At 23.7% G+C, this 27,626-nt stretch overlaps 2 protein-coding genes across 2 annotated transcripts; one reads left to right on the top strand and one right to left on the bottom strand.

The window, feature by feature from the left end:
• Positions 1-277: 277 nt before the first annotated feature.
• On the top strand, positions 278-26,787 carry LOC112603242 (E3 ubiquitin-protein ligase CHIP-like). The gene is made up of 8 exons (XM_025351736.1): positions 278-345; positions 25,235-25,430; positions 25,494-25,692; positions 25,760-25,887; positions 25,976-26,083; positions 26,146-26,202; positions 26,314-26,430; positions 26,600-26,787. The coding sequence occupies exons 2-8, from the start codon at positions 25,314-25,316 to the stop codon at positions 26,732-26,734; spliced, it is 861 nt and encodes a 286-aa protein (XP_025207521.1). The 5' UTR covers positions 278-345; positions 25,235-25,313; the 3' UTR covers positions 26,735-26,787.
• Positions 13,476-18,680, bottom strand: LOC112603241 (eukaryotic initiation factor 4A-III). Its single transcript, XM_025351735.1, has 10 exons — positions 18,351-18,680; positions 18,069-18,271; positions 15,101-15,233; positions 14,909-15,042; positions 14,601-14,689; positions 14,378-14,516; positions 14,201-14,316; positions 14,014-14,121; positions 13,718-13,845; positions 13,476-13,499 (listed from the first exon to the last, which is right to left on the bottom strand). The coding sequence occupies exons 1-10, from the start codon at positions 18,487-18,489 to the stop codon at positions 13,483-13,485; spliced, it is 1,206 nt and encodes a 401-aa protein (XP_025207520.1). The 5' UTR covers positions 18,490-18,680; the 3' UTR covers positions 13,476-13,482.
• Positions 26,788-27,626: the final 839 nt, after the last annotated feature.

The raw sequence follows: 27,626 nt of genomic DNA, 5'->3' as shown, positions 1-27,626 counted from the left end.
GTTTTGATAATAATTAAGGTATTGCAAATTTCAATTAATACATAAAAAATTATGATCGAATAGTAATATAATAATAATAATAATTATTATTATTATTATTATTATTATTTATTGATTTCTGTAATTATTTTGAAAATATTTATACTTTTTTTTTTTTTAATTGAATTAATTAATAATAATAATAATAATAATAATTTTATTTTGTTTTGATTGATTTTATGCAAATACTGGGTACAAAAATGAAGATCGTCAACTTAAGCGCCACCGACATACCAGGATCCCATGAAGACACGACGACCGCGGCTCGACGAATACAACAGCCGGCAACATTTCAGGCGACGTGCGGTAACAAACATAATAATACGTATTATACAGAGCATTATAATTATTAGTGATTATAAAATTCCATAGGTACTACCACTATTACCTACGTCTATTGGTTATAAATACTATATTTTATTATAATGTTGTTTAATTAATGATATTGCATTTTTTTTTTAAACTTAAAAAGCTAATAGACAAATGTAATATATAATATATATTATCAAATACTAATACACTTATTGACTTATTTACTCCATATTATATTGTTAAACATATTATAGATATTGTGCATTTGTCGTACTATATTATAATATGTTAATAAACTATATGAAAAAAAAGCCAGGAACACAATAATTCTAGTACATGGAATATTTCGATTGCAGGTGGATTTGTTTTGATGTTTAATTTGAATTGAATAATAAATCAGTGTAACGAAAAACACTTCTGATAAAAAACTGCAGAGCATGTGTAACATTTTCATGTCTCAGAATAGTGCTGCGAACTGAATTTGTTTATCAAACATACACTATAAATATAAAAGGTTTTAATGTTTTGTAATACTCCCTGGTCATAAATATTTATTTTTAAGCCACTCCTGTATATCCGTAATAGGTATGTACGATATAACACTATAACTCCTATACTCGACAAAAACACATTTTAAAAAAGTATTTAAAATATTTATTTTTTTCATGCAGAATATTCCAAAAATATTTTGTAAGTTGCAATTTGATTTTAGAAACTACAAATAGATATGTTTTAAAAACATTTTTTGGTCGTAATAAATTTTAAAATATATTCAAACATTTTAAAACTGTTATTGCTCTGCAGGGGTTTTGAAAATAACTAAAATTATATTACATTTTAATGTTTACATATTCAATACTTAAAATTATAAACGTTTTTAACTGTAAAATAATTTGAAAATTTTTGCGATATATTGATATTATTTGTCAAAATTTTAACATGTAATAATTATAAAAAAATATTTTGTCAATGTATTATAAATACTTTTAAATTGACATATGAAAAATGTATAAAGGACCTTACATTAAATTTTCAAGCTTTTCAAATAAGTGAAAACTTTATATTGACAATAATTGAAAAAAAATTTTTATGTCTACAACTAGCTCAAAAAAGTCAAAATATTTTGAAAACAATTTATCTTTTAAGGTGCTAAATGCTAATAATATATATACATATATATCTGGTGAAAGTTTCAAATATTTATACGGTTATTTGCTCTTGAGTTATACCAACAAAAAAAAAAAAACAACCTTACACAAATAAATTGAGGTACCTAATAGTGGTAATAGTGGAATGTTTAAAGTTTCTACGCTCAATATTCTTTGAATAATAGCAAATAACAAAAAATGTTTGAAAAATAAAAATATCTTAAGTATAAAAATAAATATATTTGTCATGATGATGCCATTTTAATTATTTTTCGGAATAGAAATAGTCTCCCAAATATAGTCGCGGCATATCACTATAGTACTTATAGATAATTGAGTAGATATATCTGCGATTATAACTGACCAAATCACAGATACGGTACCTCCTCGGTTTTTGGGTCCATTTTATTCACACATAATTACTTAAATTATATTTTAAATAACAAATGCTAATTCATTATACTTTTATCATAACTTTTCAAGATTCAATAAATTGTTTAAAATAAACAAAATGTGCGAGTAATATTGATGAGAAATAATAATCTCATTTTATGTGATGCGTAAAAACTTAATCAAAGTTTAGTTTACTGTATCGAAATATAAAATAAAAATATATAGCTGTGCATACCTTATCTTATAGATTTAAATTATTTGAGTATCAACAAATTATTTTCTTTTGATATAATATATATTTGAATAAGCAATACCTTCTAAAAATTTCTATTTTAGTAATGTTATGAAATAATAATGTAAATATAGGTGTAGGTAAAATATGTAAAAACTATTAAAATATGAGATAACGATATGAATTAAATTAAATGATTACATATATAAAATCAATCAAATAAATACTTCTTATACGTAATTTAAGGACTTCACTCGTGCATGAATCATTGTGAATAAATTGTTTTGTAAAATTTCAGCTGACAAGGTAAGGTTAAGTTTAATATGCTCTCAAACGTAACAAAAAATCATTGGAATTTGATAACATTACGAATGTTATTAGATTTTATTAAACTTGTATACAATATTTAAATTAATTTTAAACGAATGCATCTAAATAGTTTATGCCGCATTATTAATAGCTAAATTTACTTTAATATTCATATAAGCATTACATAGTAAATTATCTTGGCCATTTAGGTTGAGTGTTTACAATACCATTTTCACTTTAAATCGCTTTTCATTTACACTGATTTATCATTAAATTCAAAATTAGCTTATCCATTGCTATGAATATTGTAATATTCAATGTTTATAAAAGTAATATTAGACATATGATATATTTTGATTGAACTTGTGCGATGATTTTAAATATAATAGCTATATTATTGTAAATTTGTAAGACACCAATAATAAATTTGAATGGTCGTAACCATCTTATAAGACTCACAGCTACCAACTAATAATATAATTCTACTTAATGAATAATTAGTAAGAAAACCTTTCTATCAAAGAATTGCAAAAATAGTTAACAACTAATAAGCAAATACTAAAATAATTGTAAATTCAAATTTTATTTTAAGAATCTTTTGTTGGGATAATGAAATAAAAAATGTATTAATATGTTATGCTATAAATGCTATATACACATATATACACAGCACACACACACACACACACACACACTTTATTAATATAAATATTCTTAATATTGGACTCTACTGATGAAAATTATACAAACATTTTTTTTTCCCCACTAGTCGCTACTAATCTTTAGTTAGATATTTTAAAGTAATTTTCTTGAAAGTATTTAAAGAATTACTTAACTCCGGGGTTCCATGGAACACAGTATAAGAAACGCTACTCTAATATATAACATAATATATCATATTATGCCTATAACTTATAAACTAAAATAAGGCATTGAATATTTGTAGGGGACTTTTATATCGACAGGATTTGATATAAAAACAATGCAAGACAATATTTTACACAAAGTTTACTTTCATGGAAAATATAAGATGGTTTTTAAAGTGAAAAATAAAGAAAATAAATTATCTGCCTGGATAGTGTCCAAAGTTGATGTTGTTAGACCATGGAAAGTGCCTGAGAATTATTAATTGTATTCATTTGTACCTAATTTTAAATTTTTAAGTTTAACGTATAATGATTTACTTTTATAACTATAACACATCATATTGAATAGAATAAAATTTACGTAAAATGTAATTAAAAATATCAAAAATACATATTACAATATTTATTTGTAAGCATTTAAGGTTATTATTTGGACAAAATTTATCAAAATAATGAGAAGTATAAATCATTTTATACTAAAAAATTAGTAAAAATATTATTATTTAAAACTCGGGCTTAAAAATTTAATAAAAATTGCATATAAGATTTTATCGTAAAAGTAAAAAAAAAAAAATGAGCTTAAATCTTCAAAAATACGTTCTAAGCCGTTAAATTTTAATTTTGATAAAATTGAATATTTACGCGTAAAATAAGGATTTATCATCAAACCAATTATTGACAGATTGTTTTTAATAAGAATCGTTTTTCGTATAAATTTTTATTTGTATAATTTACCATAAGGTAAAATATTATTATCATTGAATTTAAATTTAACATATGTTGCACAGTGACTTCCTTTTCAATGATTAGATACATTCAACACTTCTTTTCCCTTTTTTCCAATCAAATTATTTGAAAAAAAAAGTTAAGTAAGTAAATATTATTCTGTTGTAAATTAGATGTTGAGTAGGTCATTATTAAAGGTCTATTAAATTTGAATTCAATGGTATATCATTGTTTACAAAAAACAATTCTGAGCCAAAACGATCTATCAGCTTGTATTCAAAAGTATATTTCATAATATATTTTTTTGATATACATTTCAATTAAGGTCGTTTATTTTACTTTTAGTATTAAAATAAGTTTATAAAATGTTTTTTGAAAATATTGTATTTATTTTATTATTAATGTTTAATTATCATAGTATATATTATACCATATACGATTACTTATATACTCAAAATAACGCCATAAAACAGTAAAAATAGATTCATAGTATTTATAAATAGATAATATTTTAAAATAAATTAAAAATGTTATTGCATATAGTAAAATTCATATTAATATATTATATATGAAAACTTAAGTTCCCTCAAATAATGTTTTTAAGTCATAACGAAAAATTAATATACTGTTATTTATCGCTTAAATATATGATTTCATCTAATTTGGAAATTAAAATGTCTAAAAAAAATAATTATCTTATATTTTTTTAGATTATGTTGTTCCAATTTAATACTGATGAGGAATCTTGTATTTTATTTTCAAAATTTAGATACAAACATTTTTATCTACAAAATGGTTTGTAAGTTTTTGTGAGTTCAATAAATGTTGTCAAAATTTTCACTTCAAATCCATATAAAAAAAAATGTATGCTTTTATATTTTTAATACTTTTTTTCAGATATGTATATACATTTAACAAAAATTTCAAATATCTATTGCTTTTTTATATAAATATAATAAAATATCAAAAATTTCTTAAGAAAAAATAAAAATTTTATGGGTGAATATTAAATGTTGTAAATATTTAAACTTGAAATTTTCATTAGTTTCATTTGATTTCCAATAGTATTTATTTTTTTACACATAGGTTGAACAACTGAGAACGCTGTATTAAATTTTTAAATATTAGGTATTAAAACTACAAAATAATTTAATAATTTTCCCAAATTTGGTGAAAATTTAAATTTTAAACGCTTATAAAAAAATTGTCACTTTTGATTTTAAATATTTTTTATTTAAAAAATTAATAACTTATGAGGAGCTTTATTGTATTAATTTTTTAAGCATTTCTACCCAAAAAAAAAAATTTTAATCGTTATTTATAAGAAAAAAAAATTAAAAAATTAAAATTTCGTAGCCTATAAATAGTTCAAAAATATTTGAAATATTTTAATAATTTTATCATAAATAAAAATATAATAATATAAATATTTGGTGAGAATTTTAAGTATTTACAGTTATTTGCTTTTGAGTTACATCAATGCTATATTATATTACAATGTCCGTTTCACAAAAAATAATTCAAATCATAAAAATTTAAAAAATATCTTACCTGCAAGTGCAGATATAATAATAAATACTTTTCTGTTCAGTTTATTGTATCTCTTTATCTTATATATTTAAAATGCAATTTTATTTAAATATGATGATGTAGATATAAAGAATGTTGATTTTTAAAAATAATTGTGTAAGTTTACCGCATGCCTGTAGTGTATAATTGTTCAAATAATGAAATATTTTCTTTTATTAAGTCTAAATAATAAATATTGATCAATAGAAAATTTTTCCTATATAAGTTATACCTATATGATATAACTGATTTTAACTATTTTAAGTTTTATTTTTTTTATTTTGTATTTAAACTTGAATTTTAAGTAAAATTTCTAAAAAAGAAGCCTGCGCTCGCCTATTAGCCGAATAATTCTGATATTATATTATAATATTATCGAATAATAAATAGAAGATACTTGTAGAGGTCTCTTTTGACTTGACCATGGATTGAACCTTTTAACTTTCGTGTTGTGATACCAGTCTGATACTGTTGATACCGAAAGAAACATAAGTCACATTTTTCGACCGGAATAATAATAATAATAATAATATGTGGGTCGAAGTGGCGCGTCATGTCTCAGTCGAGCGAGACGCTAGCGGCATGAACTCCTAGTACATTTGACTCGCGACGAAAACCACCATAACCATAATAATGTGACCACGGCGCGATTTCGCAACCTCCATCGGTCTGGTACTTCGGAAAAAAACGAAATTAATACACTCTGCGGTCTACTGTGCATAGCGCTGAATAATTTTGAACAATAATAGAATAGATTTCGACCACGAGAATATTGTTTTAAATATATATATAATTATTATTATCGTTTTTGTAAGACCATTTCGAACAAGAATATAGCAAGATCTCACCGCAATTTTTTTGAGAACGCTGACATAAGGATTATAGGTATTACCGCGTTAATTCATTTACCTCAAATAAACAAAAAAAATAATTATTTAAGCTTAGGGCTAGGTTCCGAGGGGGTCTTGGACGGAAAATGCATATTTTCAAAATCGTTGAGAAGTAACGATCTATATACTTGACCATATTCCATACAGCATCCAACCGTTTGATATTATATTATGATCGATTACTTTGATAATTTACGCGATAATAAAGAGTGGGTAAAAAAATATGTCAAATTTACACCTATTTGCCATTAATTAATAACTATAAACTATTGGACGATTTCGAATTTTTTGCTTCGTACATATTAGTTTTAGTATTCTCGAAAGCAAAAAAAATGTATTCAGAACAATCGACAATCGCTATATACAATATATACGCCAAGGGTCGGCAAAGGACAGCCGCCAGCCAATGGAGTGAAAATAACTGGACCGCCAAAAATATTTTTATTTTTTTAATATCGATTTTCCGCGCCTAATAAATATTTGATCTGTTTTCATGATGTATTCTCTGGAGATTACGATGGCGTTAATCGTTTATCGCTGTTTACAATAATGGTCACGATAACACAACAATATTATTAATAATTAGCACTTTAGTTTTACTGGCCTTCGGAATTTTTATTTCAAATTATCTGGACCTCCATAGAATTCAATTGCCAACCCCTGCAATGTACTGCAGAATATAATATACTGAATAGTACGAAGTATTGTTACGTACTACGCGATGTTGTGCTCACATCACTGTTTTAGTATTGCACTGTCGCGTATATTTTGTAGTGGATTGCAAAGTTTTACGCGCAATCGTCTGCATGGGACCCTGATGGTTACGACCCACGAACGGTCATACATCGGACCACATCGGTTAGCCGCTGTGGGCTCGACCGAGATATTTCGAATTATTTTCCACGCGTCATTCGTTTTACTAACGTATAGAACAATCCACCAATGATAAAAAATCGAGTCATTTCAGACATCAACGTTAGTTGAACAAGGATTAGATTCGCATTTTATTAAATAAACAGATAATTGAAGGCCAATTTTTATGTTTATTTTTCTAAAAGTACTTAGAAATTGTGGTAAGTGTTGAACAACCTGTACGTTTTTCCATGTCACATTTCGTATCGTTTTTATTGTTTTTATTTTTTTTTTTTAAGGTCGTTTAAGAAAAATCATAACTTAAGTTCAAAAAATGTTTTTGAATAATAATTTTAAATAATTGCAGTGTATCATTATTTTTTAATCCGCGATAGAAATTTCGTTTATTTTATTTGTTGTCTATATACTTTGCCATTGTGTATAATATAGAAGTAAGTATACTACTATATTAATATCAGAAGTGTATTGATTTAAATAGAAAATCTTTTGTACTTAATTGCTAAATCAAAATTAACGAAAAATAGAGGATAAAAAGTAATATTTATCATTTTTCTACGAAATAATTTTTTATGATGAGATTTTGGCAGTTTATTTTTTATAAATCTTTTATGTTAAAATTTTAACGAAATTAAATATTTGAACGAAAAATAATGATTTTGGATACTTTAAACAATATTATTATGGGCTATACATAGGGACTTTTTATGACACTTTGTCATTATGAGTATATTATAGTACTTTCTACTATACACATTGCCATTCTTAAAAAAATTTAAACTGATTTTAAGCTATTTATACCATCATAAATCTATTCATATCGCGATTCTGCGATACCTACGTCGTCAGTATGATTTAAGTTATTATGTTTTATTAACAGCTTGTGAAATTATAAGACGATCTTCACTCGGAACCGTTGCACTTCATGTCTTCATATGAAATGATTTGTAATTGATTTCAAATTAAATACATCTATTACATCGCGACTTTCCCAATGACGAGGTATACAATAGACATCTACTATTAAACAGCAGTGATTTTTCTAGTTTTTATAATGTTATTATTGTTTGCCGGCACTACGTATTTTAATATAATGTGTAAATAACTTCTTCCCTTAGCTTTTTTGATTACTATAGTCTATGAGTCTATGCAGTCATACAGTATTATAACTGAAAAGTTTTATTAAACCGCAAGTTTGACGGACTATTGTGGCTTGTAGGGATACACACTATACAACAACGGAAAAGCGTGCGTTAACTCGACTACCTACATGGAATTTATTTATCGTTATTGTTAAATTTTGTATCGTTACTAGCTTGTGTTACAATATTACATACCAACCAAATAGAATATATATTATTAAAATAATAAATTGATAAAAATTAAACAACAGCTGTTAAATTCCAAAAGAAAATTATCGACATGCAAGTTTTACATCCTTTCAATATAATTTATTAAATTAAAATACAATCATACATTTTAATCTATAATATTTAATAAAAACATATCTTTTGTAATAGTTTTATTTTATTTCATAGCTGAATAAATAGGTGTATACAAAATATCTTGATAGTATAGATAGGTAGTCCAATATAAAAAAAAAAATCAACACGAATAATTTGAAAAAAAATCAGTGAGGTAAATGTTAGTGACTGATTTAATTTATGAATTAAATTTGTATATGTTTGCAAATCATTAATCTACCTATTATTATACCAATCGGGCAGTCAACCTATAATAAAATGAAACATTTTTTAATTGCACAACACGTGATTTTAAAGTAAAACTGATAATAATTAGATAAAGGAAAAATATGTATTATATATTTATATAATATAGGCCATTTTGATGGATAAACCCAAACTAGCAAAGCGGCTTACGCTGTCCCCGTTTTTTATCGTTATATTTATTAGAATAAATCATTTCTATCGCGTAAAATAATACAAAAAGTATAATAATTCAAACGGATTGAAATTTGAAAAAACTTATGATAAAATAAATATTAAAGTATATAACGTAAATATCATTATGGTTGTAAGTACTTACCTAATCCGTGGCGTATTTCCCAATAAACAAAGTAAGCACATGCTTACAGCGGCAATATTTTGGGGACAGTAAATTTGCGTCGTAACTCGTAATGATATTTTTTCTCTTACAAATTTGTAAAAATTTGGAAACATATTATACGTAACAAACCTTGCTCATATTTTAAACTGTCAGAACTCAGAACATGTCAAATTTGATTGAAATACAATTAAAATTGTAGATAAAAAATTATAGGAGCCTTCCAGTATCACCAACATAGTCACCGCCGCCTAAAATTACGGTATTTTTCAATTTTTGTCATATTTCATATTTAAATTATATTTTCGTAATAAAGATTAGATAGGTAATCATTAATCAATATGTTATTCGAAACTGACTCCGCGTGAAGCCACTTTGATTATTTTCTTTGTATCTATTCAATGAAATAGGTAATTATATTATTTTTAGTTATCTATCTTTATTATTTTCTTTATTAAAACGCATCAAGAACTATTTAACGTCCAATATGAATGAGAATATATTTAAATTATTGAGTTTATTAACAATAGAGACAGAATTAGTAAACAAAATTGATTTCGATGATGTAGTTAACGATTTTGAAGCTCAAAAATAACACTAAAAACCATTAAGTGTATAAATTAAAAAATTATTAATCTAGATAGAGGTACCTACATTATTAACATTCTTAAAAAAATATAATATTCCACGGTATAGCTTTTCTTTTTTATTAGCACACATTTCATTAGGTATAAATATAATATATTTGTAACATACGTCCATACAACCATACATAATATATAATACTTACATGGGTCATGTACTCGTGTATTAATACTATATTTTTATTTCATATTTATAGTTTGTAATATTTGAGAAAAATGGTCAATAACATGTACGTTTTACCAATATACCTAATTCTTATTATTTCTATACTATATTATAATTTGACGGTTTCAAAAATAACAAAAGTTTTTATAAAAGTATAAATTAAAATTATTTAAATACCTAAAAAGTCAAAAATTTTTTTTTATGCTTAGAGCAGCACAGTAATTAAATCCGATACTGTACCTAATAAGTAATAACTAATAACTATCATAAATTATTGACAGTGCGTATCTGTATTCCGTACATTGTATTTCTCGTATTGGTACAATATGGGTAGATAGTGTGCGTTAGACCGAAGTAGTTAGATCGATTCTTGATTGATGTTTTGATTATGATAGCAACTCACAGGGCAAAGAGAATATCAATTAAATAGATTTCTTAATTATAATAAAATATTATGAGTCTTAAAATTATTCGCAACAATGAAGTATGGTTAATTGTTGAATTTGAACATCTACTTTTTTTTTGATTTTATTCTTTAAATTCCAATAACTAATTTTTCACTCAATCAAAAACCTTGAACAGCTAATAAATCTTTAACCAATATTTTTATTTGCATAAATTATTCTAATATCATAGTCAATTCTTCTACGTTTTTGATGTATTATATTATAACCAATTGATAAAACGTTAATTGAATACTTCATTACAATTTTTACAATTTTTTAAAGAGTAAAATATTGACTATTTATATTTTATTACAATTCTTATTTATAAACAATTTTGAGAACATTAGTTAACATATTTTTGTAAGTTATGATAACATAAAATGCAATACCCATTTAAACATTTAAATACAATTAATTTTAATAGTAAAACAAAAAATTAAGTATCTAAAAAATTATTTGAAATATTTTTTTTCATGTTTTTTACTCAAATATTGTGGATAAATAAGTATTTAAAAATATTCTTAACAGCCCTATATATAGCTTAATAAAGAAAGATATACACAAAATATTATGTCTATGTATAAATACCAATATAAAAATCATTGTAATAGTTAATACTTGGTAATATCAAGAAAACTATAAAATCTATCCAAGCCATATAAATATATTATATTTAATTAGTGTTCTTATTGATTATTGTTTTAGCGCTTCTATAAAAAAAAAAATTGAATATACAATTAATTTTATCATTTCATTGATTTTACAGATATTGGGTATAATACTAAAATTAGCAAATTAAATATTGTACATTCTTCAAAATCATATTGCTGCTTTAAATTTTGATGTATAATAAATTGTTGTGAATGTTTAAATAAATAGTTTGTGTTTTGAAATTGTGGCTGGTAAATTTTCCAGTTTTTCAATAAATATGAAAAATTATTATTTTCCTAACTTATTTATATTAGAAAAAGTATAAAAGCAATGAATTCAATTACTCAAATATTTTACAGCACTGATAAGAAATATATCATATTTTAAGCACCCAACCAAAGTATAAAAAACAAATCAAGCTAAACTAAAAACTAAAATTATAAGACTAATTTTTTTCAATCTTTTGATCAAATCTTAAATGTTTTTACCACATAATAATTGATTTGCCATTTAGTGGGTCTGTTTAACCACTTAGTTACACATTTTACTATTCTTACTTTTATTATTATTATTAATTATTATTATTATTGATGTTATTAAGCCTGGCACTAAGACCATTAGCTGTGTATAGAAACAGGTTTTTTTTTTTTTGTTGTGTTAAGTTTTTTTTTGCTTGTAAGGTTCATTTAGTAATGTTGGAATACGTGTATGTATGTGTGCACACCATGAATTCATCATTAAGAACTCAAATGGGTGACCATCTGAAAGCTAGCGGCGATACTTGATCTCAAAACACATTATTGACTGAGGCCAAACATTGCGCCACACTATTTTTAATATCAGAGTAAAAAATTACTATTTACTAAGTATTATTATATTAGATTATAAAGAAAACAATATAGATATCAATACATAATATAATAAATAGAACACAAATGTTGATGACCAAAATTAATAAAATTATACCTTAAAATCTATGAAATATATTTTCAAAGTATATGAAAAATTGCAAAATAAAGAAACTAACAATAGCAAAATATATTATGTGTATTTTAAAAAAAGGATTTGAAATTTTTTCATTAAAAATTGAAAAAAAAATTATAGGCAATTTTACATAACATAAATACAGTTTTTCATAAATTAATTTAAAATAAATAAGTATATTAAATATTTGGAGTATATAGAATCATTTTAAAATTTAAGACATTTGATGATCCAACTATATATTTTTATAAATCTAAAAATATCGCTCTATCACCAATTCAACTAAGATGAAAACTACACACTTATATATAAGAATATGTCATCTAACTGGAGAATATGCTACTAAATTTAGAAAATATAATTATAATAGACTAAAAAATTTCAAATATTTAAATATATGAAATATAAGGTTACAGATTTGAAATCTACACATCATGAAACTAATCTATGTCATGTTTTGGTATAATTATGGTTGGCTTAAAGGTATGATGTTATCAACATCAAAGTTAAAGTAACGATTTAAAAAAAATAAAACTTAAATAGTTTAATCTTAGTAAGAATAATTAAAAATACTAGTTAGTTAGTTAATTTTTTTTTTTTACTGACTAAAAATATTTACTTATAAAATAAATTCATAGATGATTAAGTTATTAAATATGAAGTTTCTTAAACTTAAATATTTAATTTAAAAGGACTTTTATGTATTTTAAACTTCTGAATCTTAAAAAATAAAATAAAAATGTTAGTTATACATTGAGTAATGATGTCATCAATATTAAGTTACTTTTATTTTTTGTTGATTAAGAAAGTAAAAAAATCTTTTAATGTTCAAAGTATTATTTATACTCCATATCTAATGTCATTCAAAGTGATTGTTTTTATATTTACTGAAAACATAACAAATGTTTTATTTAAATAATTTTATTCTTTCTAATAATTAGTGAAAATATTTTTATTCCACAAGAGTTTAAACAATGCAAAATGATTATGTATTACAATGCAAATTATAATTATGAAAAATGTACATCAGGAAAATAATAAGTACATACTACATATTATAATACGTGCTAAAAATTAAAATACAAAAATGTTTTCTTTAGTGAATATTTAGTTATAATATAATTTAAGTTTTAATATTTTTGAAAAAGTTCTTATGGTATTTTTTCCATGTCTTCATATCAAATCAGCAACTAAAAATAAAAGCAAAATTTTAGTTTAAATTATAACAATAATTATTATTGAAAGTTTCAATATATACTATAGTTAATATGATTTTTATGATAAATAAAAACTAAAGGTACAGTCCAAAGTTATGCATATAAAATTATTAACTGTTAGTGTTTATTATTTTTTAAATTAATGTTAGACGATATTTCATAATCTAGAGTATAGTAACTATATGCTTTACCATTCATCGGCATTTCATCAATTTGTGTGGAGTAATATTGTTCAATATCACGTAAAATCCTTATGTCATCACTTTTAACAAAATTTATTGCCACACCTTTGCGACCAAATCTTCCAGAACGGCCAATTCTACAATTAAAACGATTGTTACTTCATTGCTTAACAGATTATAACTAATAAATTATGTTATAGAACAATTAAAAAAGTAATACAGGGAAAGAATACACTGGTAAAAAAAATTGTATTATAAATATTAATTATATTTTATATTATTAGTTAACAACTAATATAATTTACCTGTGTATATACAATTCACGGTTGTTTGGTAAATCATAATTTATAACCAAAGAAACTTGTTGTACATCTATTCCACGAGCCCAAATATCTGTTGTAATCAAAACTCGCCTATATATACATAATAGCAATAAATTAGAAAAATATCAAACAGCTTCTCTCAAAATACTGTAATTTTTGAATCACTTACGTTTGTCCAGCACGAAATTCTTTCATAATAGCATCCCTTTCTTTTTGAGGCATGTCTCCATGCATTGAACTTACAGTAAAATTTGACTCCCTCATTTTTTCTGTCAACCAATCAACCTAGACAATTGAATTCAATGTTACTCGTTAATTATAATTAGTTTAATTACTGATGACTAACCTTCCTCTTAGTACTGCAAAAAATAACTGCTTGAGTTATAGTTAGTGTATCATACAAGTCACATAAGGTATCAAATTTCCATTCTTCACGTTCAACTGCTACAAAGAACTGTTTAATTCCTTCAAGTGTCAATTCATCACTACATAATAAATTGATTAATTAAAAACTTAAATCAACATATTTTTAATCAAATATACTAACAAATATAATCAAGTATACTAACCGTTTCACTAAGATTCTGATTGGATCAGTCATAAATTTGTTTGTCATTTCTAATATTTCGTGTGGTAAAGTGGCTGATATTAGAATAACCTATAAAATAAATAAAATTATAAAAATATTTTATTAGTAATAATTAATAATTAATTATAAATTTTAAAGTAGGACTTAATTTTACAAGAACATTATAGTTTAAGTAATAATAACTTCATAGTTATAAAATAAAAATAAATTAGGTTAAAATTATGTGGATAGTACAAAAATACTAAATAAAAAACTATATTATTGTGCTCAATAATAATCAAATCATACTTGAGTAGCAGGTGGCAAGAAACGATAAACATCATATATTTGTTCTTTAAATCCTTTGTTTAACATTTCATCAGCTTCATCCAACACCAACGTCTTAATATTACGAGTACGCAATGCTTTACGTCTAATCATATCTGTTAAAAAATTTTAATATATTAAAAATAACTCATGATTAAAATTCTTATTACATACCAAACACACGTCCAGGAGTACCAGAAACAATATGTTGCCCAAAATCCAATTTTCTTAAGTCTTCTCCGAGATTAGTACCACCAATGCACGCATGGCACTGAACATTAAGATAATCGCCCAACGCCAAAACTACCTGAAATATATTAATTAAGTTTTACTTTAAATTAAATAATTATTTCAAACTAGACAAATTACTTTTTTTTTTTAATTTGAAATAATAAAAAAAAAAAACAATAAAGTTTTATATTGTATGTCATGTCATATAAATGAATAGAATTAAATATTATTATTTATTAAGAACAATAATCAAAAAATAATCATTTATATCAAAATCAAAAAAATAGGGAGAAAGTAGGTAACTGCTTTACTATACAAAAGTTGAGTGTAATTTGTCATTGAGTGGGTCGTTAAAATGAAAATATTAAATTAAAATTAATTGATTGTAAACGAAGAACAATTCTAAGAAGAAATTCTCTGTTGGCCTATAACCATATAAATATGTAGAGCCGTTGGTTACTATAGTAATTTATTCAACTAATAATATGATATAAATTATAAATAGGCAATAACATAAAATTAATCAAATTGTTTAAAAAATATCATGATGTACATAAAATATAACAAATTATATACAGGTGAAAGTTTCATATCCCAAAAAATTTATTTTTGAATTATAATAAAATAACTAGAATCATTACTTTTTGTTTAGACATCAAATTAATTTTATCTAAATTTGAAATTCAATATTTATAAAAAAAATAAAATCAAATTCATATATTTTTCTAGATTTTTTGGTTCTACCACTGATTATTTATGAGTAATCTTATGTACAAAATTCAAATTTTAGATATGAAAATTAAAAACTTGTAACTACAAATAATATCTATATTTTCACAATTTTAATGAATTTTTCAAAATTCTAACTCTAAATACTTTTAAAAACATTTTATGACTTTATATTTTAGTAAATTTTTAATCGGTGTATGAATAATTTATGAAAAACCCAACAATAACATTTATTAAGTGTTGTACAGTGAACATTTTTTTATAGACATTTATAGAAGAAATATTAAAAATAGCTCAAAAACCAACAGAATATTTTGAAAATGTTATCATGTATAAAAAATGCTAATAAAAATATTTAGTGAAAAATTAAATTATTTAAGGTTATTTATTATTTAGTAACACCAAAAACAAAATGTATTTGTCAAAAACTAGTTTTGCATGAAAAATCCTGTTTGACAATATTATTTTTTTAAATACAAGAAATTTTTTGATTAGCCTTTCTATAATATTAACTTAATCTATTAAGTTAATCTTCCAACAAAAAAATCAAAGCTTTATTTTTTTACTATAAATGGAATACACATACATAAAAATATATATTATTTAATTATTATAAGATCCATACATTAATTGTTTTGCTCAAAGTTAAAATATATATATTCCACAAAATAATTTCTATATCAATGCACATAATTATTACAAATTATATATTAATACATAAACTATCAACATTTAAAAAATAATATTTTAAAATATTATCTTCTATAACAAACTCAGTTAGGTCATTTTATTAATTTCCAGATCATTCATTAATGCAAAAAACAAATTGAAAAAATATAAGCAAAAAGTACAAGTGTGGTATACATTTATACTTTTCAATCTTCTAAGAAATACATTTAAATATGCTTTTTCAAAATTAAATATTCTTTTCATGCATAAAAAGAAAAATTACTTTTCTATAAAATATAAATATGTAAAATTATTAAAAGTATATATCTATACAAAAAAAAAACATTCTCTTTTAAACAAATTGTTGACATTTCTTACATCTACCTAAATTTCTACATTAAAAAAATATATGAAAAAACAAACAAATCTGCATTCTAACTATAATATTTCAATTGTATCAAAGATCATATTAAATGTTGATAGTAATTTTAATTAAGATAGCAAATTTTATTAGTTATGTCTGGAAATCACATTATATTAATATAGATAATTATTTTTTTATTTTGTATAACCTACACTAGAAATGAATGGGAGGGAGGGGTGACAATATGCAACATCATATTACATTAATAGATTTTATTCTAAAACCAGTGATATCTGTTTAAACAACAGTTTAAGAATCTATTCAAATCATTATAGATTTATTTCAAAGTAAGATTGTCATTTAAGACTTAAATTACATTAAATGTATGTAATTTTGATTTTTATAAATAACCATTTTTAAAATTTTAAAATGTTTCTCTATAATTAATGATAATTTGGATATTTTAAGTTACTTATTATTAATTTAACTGTAATTTTCTGTTAAATGATAACTTATTTCGAGAAACATCACAATCTTGTAATTCAGGTTACCAAAATTTGCTACTATCTTATTATAATAGACTGACTTATTTTTTTATTTTTTTTGATAAATTATTCTTAGTTTTTTATATAATATTTTACATACTTAAAATAATATGTTAAAAAGTTAAGTTTTATTAAGATAATAAATTAAATTATGATGTAATGTTATAATATTATGTATAAAATGCCTAATATGTTAGTATAAATATTAAATGCAGTCTTACTGCTACTTTAGTTTTAAATAGGGATTAATAATATTTAATAAATACAAATAAAATAAATCAATTTTGAATCTTGAAGTGATTACATCATAATTAATGCAAGACTGCAAAACTACTTTTAACTAACAATTAAATACAATGTATTGAAAAAACTTTTGGTAATCCTGATATAGAATGTAGTCTTGGGCAGTAGTCACAATAATCATTGTAGTTTCAATAGGAAAGTACTAATTTATCATAGTTTTATTGCATAATTAACTATTTTATTTAGCATGCGAGTCTCAATTATCTATTTTGATAATAAATTATTGGGTAAAACCCTATGATAGTAGAAAGCTGTACGAACAGATAAAATATTTAGGTAAAAAAAGCATGTGATCATGTACCTTTTGGATTTGTACAGCGAGCTCTCGAGTTGGCGATAAACATAACACTTGTGTATCTCTTAACTGGCTGTCTATAGATTGTAACATCGCAATAGAAAATGTGGCTGTTTTACCCGTTCCTGATTGAGCCTGAGCAATGACATCGCGCCCTTTGATCATAGGCTTAATGGCTCTTTGTTGGATCGCTGATGGACGTTCAAAACCTAAAAGAACAACAATAGCATTACACAACGGTGTTAAATGTTAATGCGTAATGACCATGAATGGTAATAAACTACTTACCGTATGAGTATATTCCACGAACCAAGTCTTCCCGAAGCTTCATATTATCGAATGTCGTAAGTACTTCGACATCTTCACTAGTCTCGAACTCGACGTGCGATAAATCTTCGGTCAGTTGTCCTGTCCGTCTAGCTGCCATTTTTTAAGTTAGGTATAGTATTTGTTTTCACCGTTATAAAATTATCAACGAGCAGTCATCTGCTAAAACAGCAATATAAAAATGAACGTAACGTCAACGAAAAGTCAAAAGGCACAAAGATTTAACTTCAAAACGCTAAACTGGCTACAGCATTCATTCGACTAAATGCTCAAAAAATGAGGTATTGTTGACAACAACATTTTAGCGTGTGTTCAAGGTGATAAGAGGTTACCTACACTGGACCGGGCTAACAATTTAGAAGGCCGATGTTGTATACCGTATCTATTTGGCGGTAAAAGTTTGATATTCAAATATATATAATGTAATATGAAAAATATGGACTATAGTGCGGCTATAGTGTGGAATTACTGGAATTAGACTACAGTTTACTAGAAATATAAAATATAATTATTATTTTTTGTCGTGAATTATTATATCATAATACACAGTTTGTCCAAATACTTCCGTATTATCATTATAGAGTACCTAAGTACATAATAATATATAAAATAGGTATCTTAAAATTTTCGAAGTGAGTCAGTAAAGATATTTTTTTTTTCAACAGTAATCATTATAAAAATTTCAAAAAACATTTTGATACAATTTAGTCTTTAAAATTTTAAAATAATTATTTTATATTATATTTAAACAACTAGTTGTATAATTATTTTCTCAAACATTTTAAGATTATTTTATGAACTGTCATCAAATTGAATTTTTGTTATTGATGAAAAAAATATCATTAAAATAAATTGATTTGCCACAGGTGTAGATGATACTATCATACTGGTCTTTCAAGTTAGACTGTATAGATGCATACATACTTCATCCTTGAGAACTGTAGAAAAATATCCAAATTAAAGTATATTTTAATATAATCCAATATTAGGTATACCTGTTGATAAACAATTTTAAAACCTTTACTTATCCATAGTAATACCTCCACTTGAACATATACGGATAAAATGGTTTTAGTTTTTTAAATAGTTGTGTAGGTATTTATTCAAGAAAAATTAAATTAAATTAATTAAGTACATTAGTACAGTACATGGAATTTGTTTTATGTGTATAATATACAATATAGTAAGAATAACTAGGTAGAAAACAGCCAACAGGTACTTACTTTTTAGGTAGGTATAATAATGATTTAAATGATTGATTTGTTCTAGCTATAGAGAAATCATTGGGTTTTTTTATGACACTTGAATATACATAATACATGATAATAGTGTATAAGATATGCGAATCTATGAAATTTAAAATACCTACAGATTCTTTAAGAAAAAATGTTATAACTCATAACAAAAAATGATTAAAATTGTATCTAAATTTGAAATTCAATACCTACTTTATTTAAAAATCAAAAACAAAATTTATGAGAACAATAATTTTTGGTATAGTATTTAACATTTAATTAGGAATATTATTTTCATTTTTCATGTAATATTTTATTTCCTCCATTCAGAATTTAAAACAGTATTTTATAAGAATGATTTTTGAATATAAGAACATTTTTAATTCACTATTTACATACATTTTTTAAGACTAACATTGAATACATCAGCTAATCAACTTTAAGTATGTAGTTGTTTTTAATTTATAATTAATATTAGAAGAAAAAAATCAAATAAAATTGGATTTGATAATGCTAAATGTTATTGTAGTAGTCTAACTAAATTAATGTTATAGAATTGATTTCAAAAATTGGCCAAAATAGTTATAAAATAACTAGAAGAATTAAGACCCCTTAAAGAAGTGATATATCTGATATAAAACACGTGTAATGTATTTAATTATTATTATTATTATGTAAACGTTGAAGTATTATACATAAATAGATGCAAGTAGGTTTTATTATTTTTACTATGATGCAGTTTGAAAATAATCTATTTTCCACCCTTTCATTAAGCAAATATGTTATAAGTAATAATAATAATATACAACATCTTTAATGGCTATAATTTTAAATTCTTTAATATTAATTATTTACCTTAAATATGTACAGAATGAAGGTATGATTTAATTTATTTAAAACTACAATTTTTCATAGGTATATTTAAAATTGTAATATCATACTAGACAAATAGAAAATTAAATACATATAACTATATAGCCAAATGTACATAGCATATTTTAAAAAATATTAAAAAATATAGTTTGATTTTATTTTGTATCATTTATATTAAAATTATTAATTTTCATAGATACTTCTTGAATTGTTAAGTAGTAGTGTGATAAATTGTAATGACTATTATTCTTATAGTCATTCTGATTGATCACATTTTTGTTGTAATAAAAAATCATTGTTTTGTATGTTTTAAATTTAGTAATAAAAAACATGTATGCCAATATGCAAGAAAAACTTACAAAATACGCATTAAAAGTTGTATAAAAAAAAAAAATTATTCTAAATTCCAAAAGAAAAGATTACATCAAATGTTGTTGATAAATTAATAAAATAATAATATACATAAAAACTGTTTAAAACTGAAAAAATTATAACTGGTTAACATTTTGATATCTTATTGAACTGAACATATAATTAAAAATATTTTTTCAATATTTTTGAAATCACGATAAATACCTTTATTGATAATTTTTGAGCTTTATATTCAATATTAATTAAAATATACAGGTTGAGAAAGATTTTCTTTTGAAAATGAAAAATTTTCAATTTTTAACTCTTCATTGTACAGTTTAGATTTCTAGCTTAGTCTGCTATAAATGAAGAATATGCAATTTTTACAACTTTCGAGCCCTGGTAATAACATAAATAAATTATTCTAATAGTTTATTACCTAATACCTGTATATACTTAACTGTAAAAACTGTACAATTTTGGATAATAATAAATTCGAGGAAGAAAAGAAATAACAACAAAATCTCCGTTTTTTATTATTATTCAAATTATTAAAAATTGAAGCATTTTGATCTTCAAAAAATAGCAGGAGTGGCTTTTTGTATGAATACCAAAAAAAACTGTTCCTGACCCAAAATTGGGTAGATGTGTATTTATTACAGTAGCTAATACAAGTTAAATCCCTTCATCGAATATTCATTATATAAGTACCTACACAAACAATTTAAATTATGGAGAACCCAAAAAATTGCATAGATCCTAGTAAACTTAATAAGTAGGTGAATGTATGGTGGTTTATGAATTAGACTTCTCGAGTTTAACATAGTTATTTAAGCCATCAGTGAAATGTTATGATGCATTTCACTCAGAACATAAAAAGTTTGTTCAATGATTAATAGTATTTATTTTATATTTATTGTAACATTGTAAAAATGTCTCTACAAAGTTAATAATTGCAATATTGGTAGTAACTAAACTAATATGTTTTGTTAATTTAACTTTTCATAATGCTTTAAAAATATCATATGATATCAGGATGTTATTATTTATAATTTGATGTTAACTGTAATTTGTTAATAACGCATATTTTAATATATCTACTAACCTACCTATACTACGTTTATAATATATGTATATGATATATTTATATATACTCATTTTATATTATCTTCAGACGGTTCTTATTGTGATATGTTATATATATAATGTCCGTGTGGGTCAGTACATGTGTATGGGTGTGTGTGTGTGTGTGTGTGTGTGTGTGTGTGTGTGTGTGTGTGTGTGTGTGTATGTGTTGTGTGTGATGCCTGCCAGCTCAGTAGGAATACAGCGCCGGTGACGCAACTGTATGGGACCCTGGTTATTTGGGGCAGAAAAACAGCGATTTGTCCTACACTAACATGCACTGCACTACACTACACCGGAATACTGTTTGTATTATTATTATTATTATTATTTTGTACGATTACACCAACAACGTGGAGGCGAGAACATTTCACACCTCCACCAAAATGGAGGAATTAATGGAATGATCTCATATATTTTTTATTGAAAAAACCGGGAAGTCGCTCTGCTGTATAGTAAATCATACATAAACACTTATGCTATTTCATCGACTAATAGCCATTCTTTTACATTTATTTACATGTAATAAATGTGTTAAATTTGAATTCAATGATAAGTTATTATATACAGAAATGATTTTAAGGCCGAGACGGTCGACAGCCTTTGTTTATCAGGATGTATTCTTAATTCTTATATATTACAAGTTTAGATTTTTATTAATAAGTAGGTATAAACAGTGATATACTGATATAGGTAGTCGTAATTTTTTTTGTGAGTATACGCTTAAATGTACTCGACATATAAAAATATTTTTTATTTATAATTATAATAGTTGCATAGATACACTATATCAATATATTACTACCCTGCCGCAATTGAGCTTCTACAGTCTATAATCATACTCCTAAAAAAATATTATATATTTTAGCTTTTTATGATTACCTATCTATATTATGACTCACAGACAGTAACTAATTAAGTGATATTAATTTTTAAAATTTATAAAATAAAATGTATAGTATATTCTTTGAAATCACTTTAGGTACCAACTACCTATAGGTTAACAGTTTACTGTTAAATTTGGTATTTATTTAGAAACTTAATATGCTTTTAGCTTTAAAACATATAAACAAATAAATAAATTATATAATTTTCCACAGACTAGCCTTTTCTTCGTTTAATTTCTGAAATACAATTTTCGAGTTAAATTTGAATAGAGTTACATTTACATATATGAATATAAATTGAATACTAAATTTTTATAATACTGGTTTTAGTAAGTATTCGATCATTTCGATCCATGGTCGTGTATATTTAAAATCTCATTTTTTCTTCCCCAGTGGAGTAATGTATGGAGAATATTTATTATAAAGATTCTTCACTTATCTTTCGAAGAACTTGTGATCCAAAGCTGTGTCTTGCAAGACTTGACTTGGTAGATATTGAAGACCAAAAGAGTAAAAGGTATGTTGAAATGATGTACTCAACAATTGAGAGATACCTATAATTATAATTAGTTAAATTTATTTTACTTATAAAACAAATGCATAGAAAAACGGTACAATTTTTTAAATGATGTTGGGTGAGCGACCGAGTGTTGATTGTCGTATCGATCTTTATAGATGTTGATAATATGCCGCCTTTAATCGTATTCGAATTTGCGGATTACGGCATTATTCATCGTGTGTGTGTATGTGTATCAGTGTATTTACCTAATATCGACTATCGTGTGTCATTATTATTTTACTAAATAATGTGTGTTTGTACAGCTGTAAAAATACTATTCTATTCATTTTCTTAAATCTTAGGTAATTTAATTAATAATAATATAATTTTTGTCAATTTATGATTATACAGCTGTAAAGATATTGTTCTGTTCATTTCCTTAAATTTAAAGTAATTTAATGAATATTAATATATTTTTAGTTAATTTATGTTTATACAGCTAAAAATATTGTCTATTATCTATTCTATTTATTTTCTTAGAACTAAAGGTAATTAAATAAATGATAAATAATGATGCATCAGAATGTGTATATCATTACAATATATTAATATATATATATATTTTTTTTGTAAACACAATTGAGCTTTTAAATTTATTAACATTTTACTAATTGATATAAAACAAAATAAAATAACTATTGTATATTATTTGTATTTACTTCAGTAATTATTGTGTACCTACCAATATAATTTAAATTACAATCAATTTGATTTTAACAAGAAACATTATTATTTGATAAATTACTTTTAGTTTTTAACATACCTAATAATAATATCATCATTATCAATACTAAATAAAACATTTTTTTCGATTGCCATCATCATAAATGCGTTCAATTTTTCTTATTAAAATAATCAGAAATCTGGGGTTTTACGTTTAATAATAATATTACATACTTGATACCTATTAGATAATATTTTAATTTATGATTTCAAAATAATAATATTAATAAATACATATTTTATACGAGCAGCAGCCCACCGGGAAAGTCCCTTATTGAATAAACCTAATATTATATAATTAATAAAATAATGTTTTAACAAAAATATAAAAATATACAATCATGTCTATCTATTATTTATTTTTTAAGTGATAAATACATTGTAATAATAACAATCTCTCACAAAGCTTTGGATCCGTTTGATAAGCTTAGAATTTAGTTATTTAATTTACATATATATATATATATGTGTGTGTGTATGAACAGACGATACCGCGTAAAAATTGCATCCAGACGTTTGTGGCACTCTGCTATAAGTTTTAATGATATTACAATTGGCACATATATTCTGGTTTTAAATCGACAGCCGTGTAGCTTGTCATCACAGTCATCATCTGTATAATAATTACCATGGTTCACGAATGAGAATTTACGTAGTAAATCTTTGTCACGTATCCATTTTATAGCCTCCAAAGATCCTCTCTCGTCATACAACACGCTAAGCCATACACATGCATTTGTAGATACTAATATTGTAGATATTAGATATTAGATTATACTTTTACATTATAAAAAGAAAAATGTTAATATGATTCTATCAAAGTATAGTAATTATAGCAATCTGACTATAGCCATAGTGCATTTTAATATAGATATTGTAAAAAACAATAATGACTGTATAAATAACAATTTTATTAGTAGTATCATTGATTAATGATTAAAAATATTATATATTATCTAATATTAAATATTAATATTTACCTTTAATCAATGGTAGTTTATTACATACTAATCACATATGGCATAGATAATATTATTTACAATGATTAATAGAAATAGAGAAACAAATATTCATAAAGTTTTGTTTTTGTAGAGCGTGTTTGGTAACTATGTACAAGGATTATAAGACTAATATTATTTTAAAATATTGCTAGCAGTATTTATTTTCTAAAATGAATACTTGGAGCAATATCAGTAATGAAACTGATGAAAACCTTAAAGAAGAAGGAAATCGCTTGTTCAAAAACAAACAATATGAAGATGCTATTCGGTGTTTTAGTTTAGCCATTGTAAGCGTAAAGTTAGTTATTTTGTATTCATTATTTGTTTTGCTAAAACTGTTTTATGTCTAGTTAAAAAACCCAGAGGTTCCGAAGTATTTCACCAATCGTGCTTTGTGCTATTTTAAAATAAAAAATTGGGATAAAATGTACAGAGATTGTCGTCGTGCACTAGAAATTAACCCAAATATTGAAAAAGGATATTTTTATCAGGGATTATCACTAATTGAAATGAGAGAATATGATGAAGCCATAAAAAAATTACTGAAAGGTATCAAATATATGGCTAATTATTTTTATAGCATTCAATTTGATTTGTGATTTGTTTTTATATTAAGCCCATACTTTAATAAAAGAAAAGAAAATTATCTATGGCGATGAAATAACAAGTCAACTTCGAAAAGTTTATAGATTGAAACAAGAGAAACAAAATGAAGAGAGACAGAATCAACAAACAACTCTTTTGGTAAATAAATATTGCTCTTAAACTTTTTATTTTAATAATTTTAAATTTATTATCAACAATTAAGGTAAAAAATGATATTTAATTTAAGTCATACTTGCAAAAACTACTGAAGGATGACTTGATTCGTCAATTCAGAGACATACAATCAACAGATGATCATATGATTGAAGATTTAGTCATTATACAAAATAAAAATGTTGGTTTAGTAACTAAATTATACTTGTTAATTTTTGATTAATTTTTTTATTCAATTTGTAGGATAGATTTGCTGCTGACCTTAAAATAATTTTTGTTATGAATGATGACCGATTAAAGGTAATACGGTAATAGATATACTAATATTGATATATTATAGATAGTTTATTAAATATAATTGGCTTGCTGTTTACTAAAATATTGTTACATTTCAATGAATTTTTTTATTAGAAACGTGAGTTACCCAAATATTTGTGTGGAAACATAGGTTATGGTATTTTAAAAAATCCTGTTATCACTCCATGTGGCTTAAGTTATGATCGCAAGGACATTGAAGAACACTTAATGGTAAATAAATTGTATTTTATGATAAAATGACTTAAATATTGGCCAATTTTAAAATTTATTAACAAAAAGTTCAAGTGTAAACACACACACACTTAAAAATTATTTTAAATTTTACAAATAACAATTAATAATTTTACTGTTTACTAATATATTTAACTTTTGACTGTAGAATATAGGGAATTTTGATCCTGTGTCTCACCAACCTTTGACTGTCAATCAACTCATTCCAAATTTGGCTTTAAAAGAAATAGTCGAATTATTTATTAAAGAAAACGAGTGGGTAAACAATTATTGCAAAACTTGAACAGAAAATTGAATACAATGTATAAAATACAAAACATAGTAATGAAGGATTATCAAAACAATGTTCTATGTAATTATTTAAACTTACAAATATATTTTAAATTTAAAGTTTTATTTTATATTCCTAATTATGTTAAGGTCTACAGTACTTATATTTATAAATACGTGAAAATGTTACTGATATATAATTGGTAACCAAGCTTATTTTATGTTGTTAATGGCACATTAATTACAACTATTTTAATAATAGAAATCCTCTTTTAATCTTGTATTATTTAAACGTATGGTTTAATCTAATATTATTAAATATTTATCACAGTAAGTATTCAATTCTAATAGCTCAATACCTAAGAATCTGCTAAATATGATCATTTTGTTTGTTTTAATTTTTTTTTGACACAGACAAAAAATAAGCCTATTATCTAACTTATATACTTTACTCAATACGTTTTTCTTACATGGAATAGTCAATAATTATACTTTTTCATATAAACGTTTTAAACTATACAAATTAATTTCATATTATAATATGATATGAATATTTTTTTAAATTAAGAAAACTTCAGAACTTTTGATTGGTAAAATATTTTTTTGAAGTGACAGTTTTCTAAGAAAAATATAACACTTCAAAAACTGTACATTGCTTTAAAATAAATTATTATAACTCTCTTATATTATAAGATAAAAGAGTTAAATAAATATTGATACTTTTGATTGTAAGTAAATAATACAATGAACACATTTTTTAAGACTATGATATTTAAGTTAAAATTTCAAATTATAGGCTAAAAACTGAAAATCTATAAAAAGAAAAAGAAAAATACAAAAAGAAATTAACATTTATCCATATAAATAAAGGTCATATTTTTTTTTAAGAATTTCATATCTAAAAG

This window comes from Melanaphis sacchari, unplaced genomic scaffold, assembly GCF_002803265.2.
Source record: "Melanaphis sacchari strain LSU unplaced genomic scaffold, SCAv2.0 Contig9_pilon_pilon, whole genome shotgun sequence".
Classification (NCBI taxonomy): Eukaryota; Metazoa; Arthropoda; class Insecta; order Hemiptera; family Aphididae; genus Melanaphis; species Melanaphis sacchari.
Note: the sequence above shows the minus strand (reverse complement) of the source record. Positions and strands in the feature narration are given on the sequence as shown.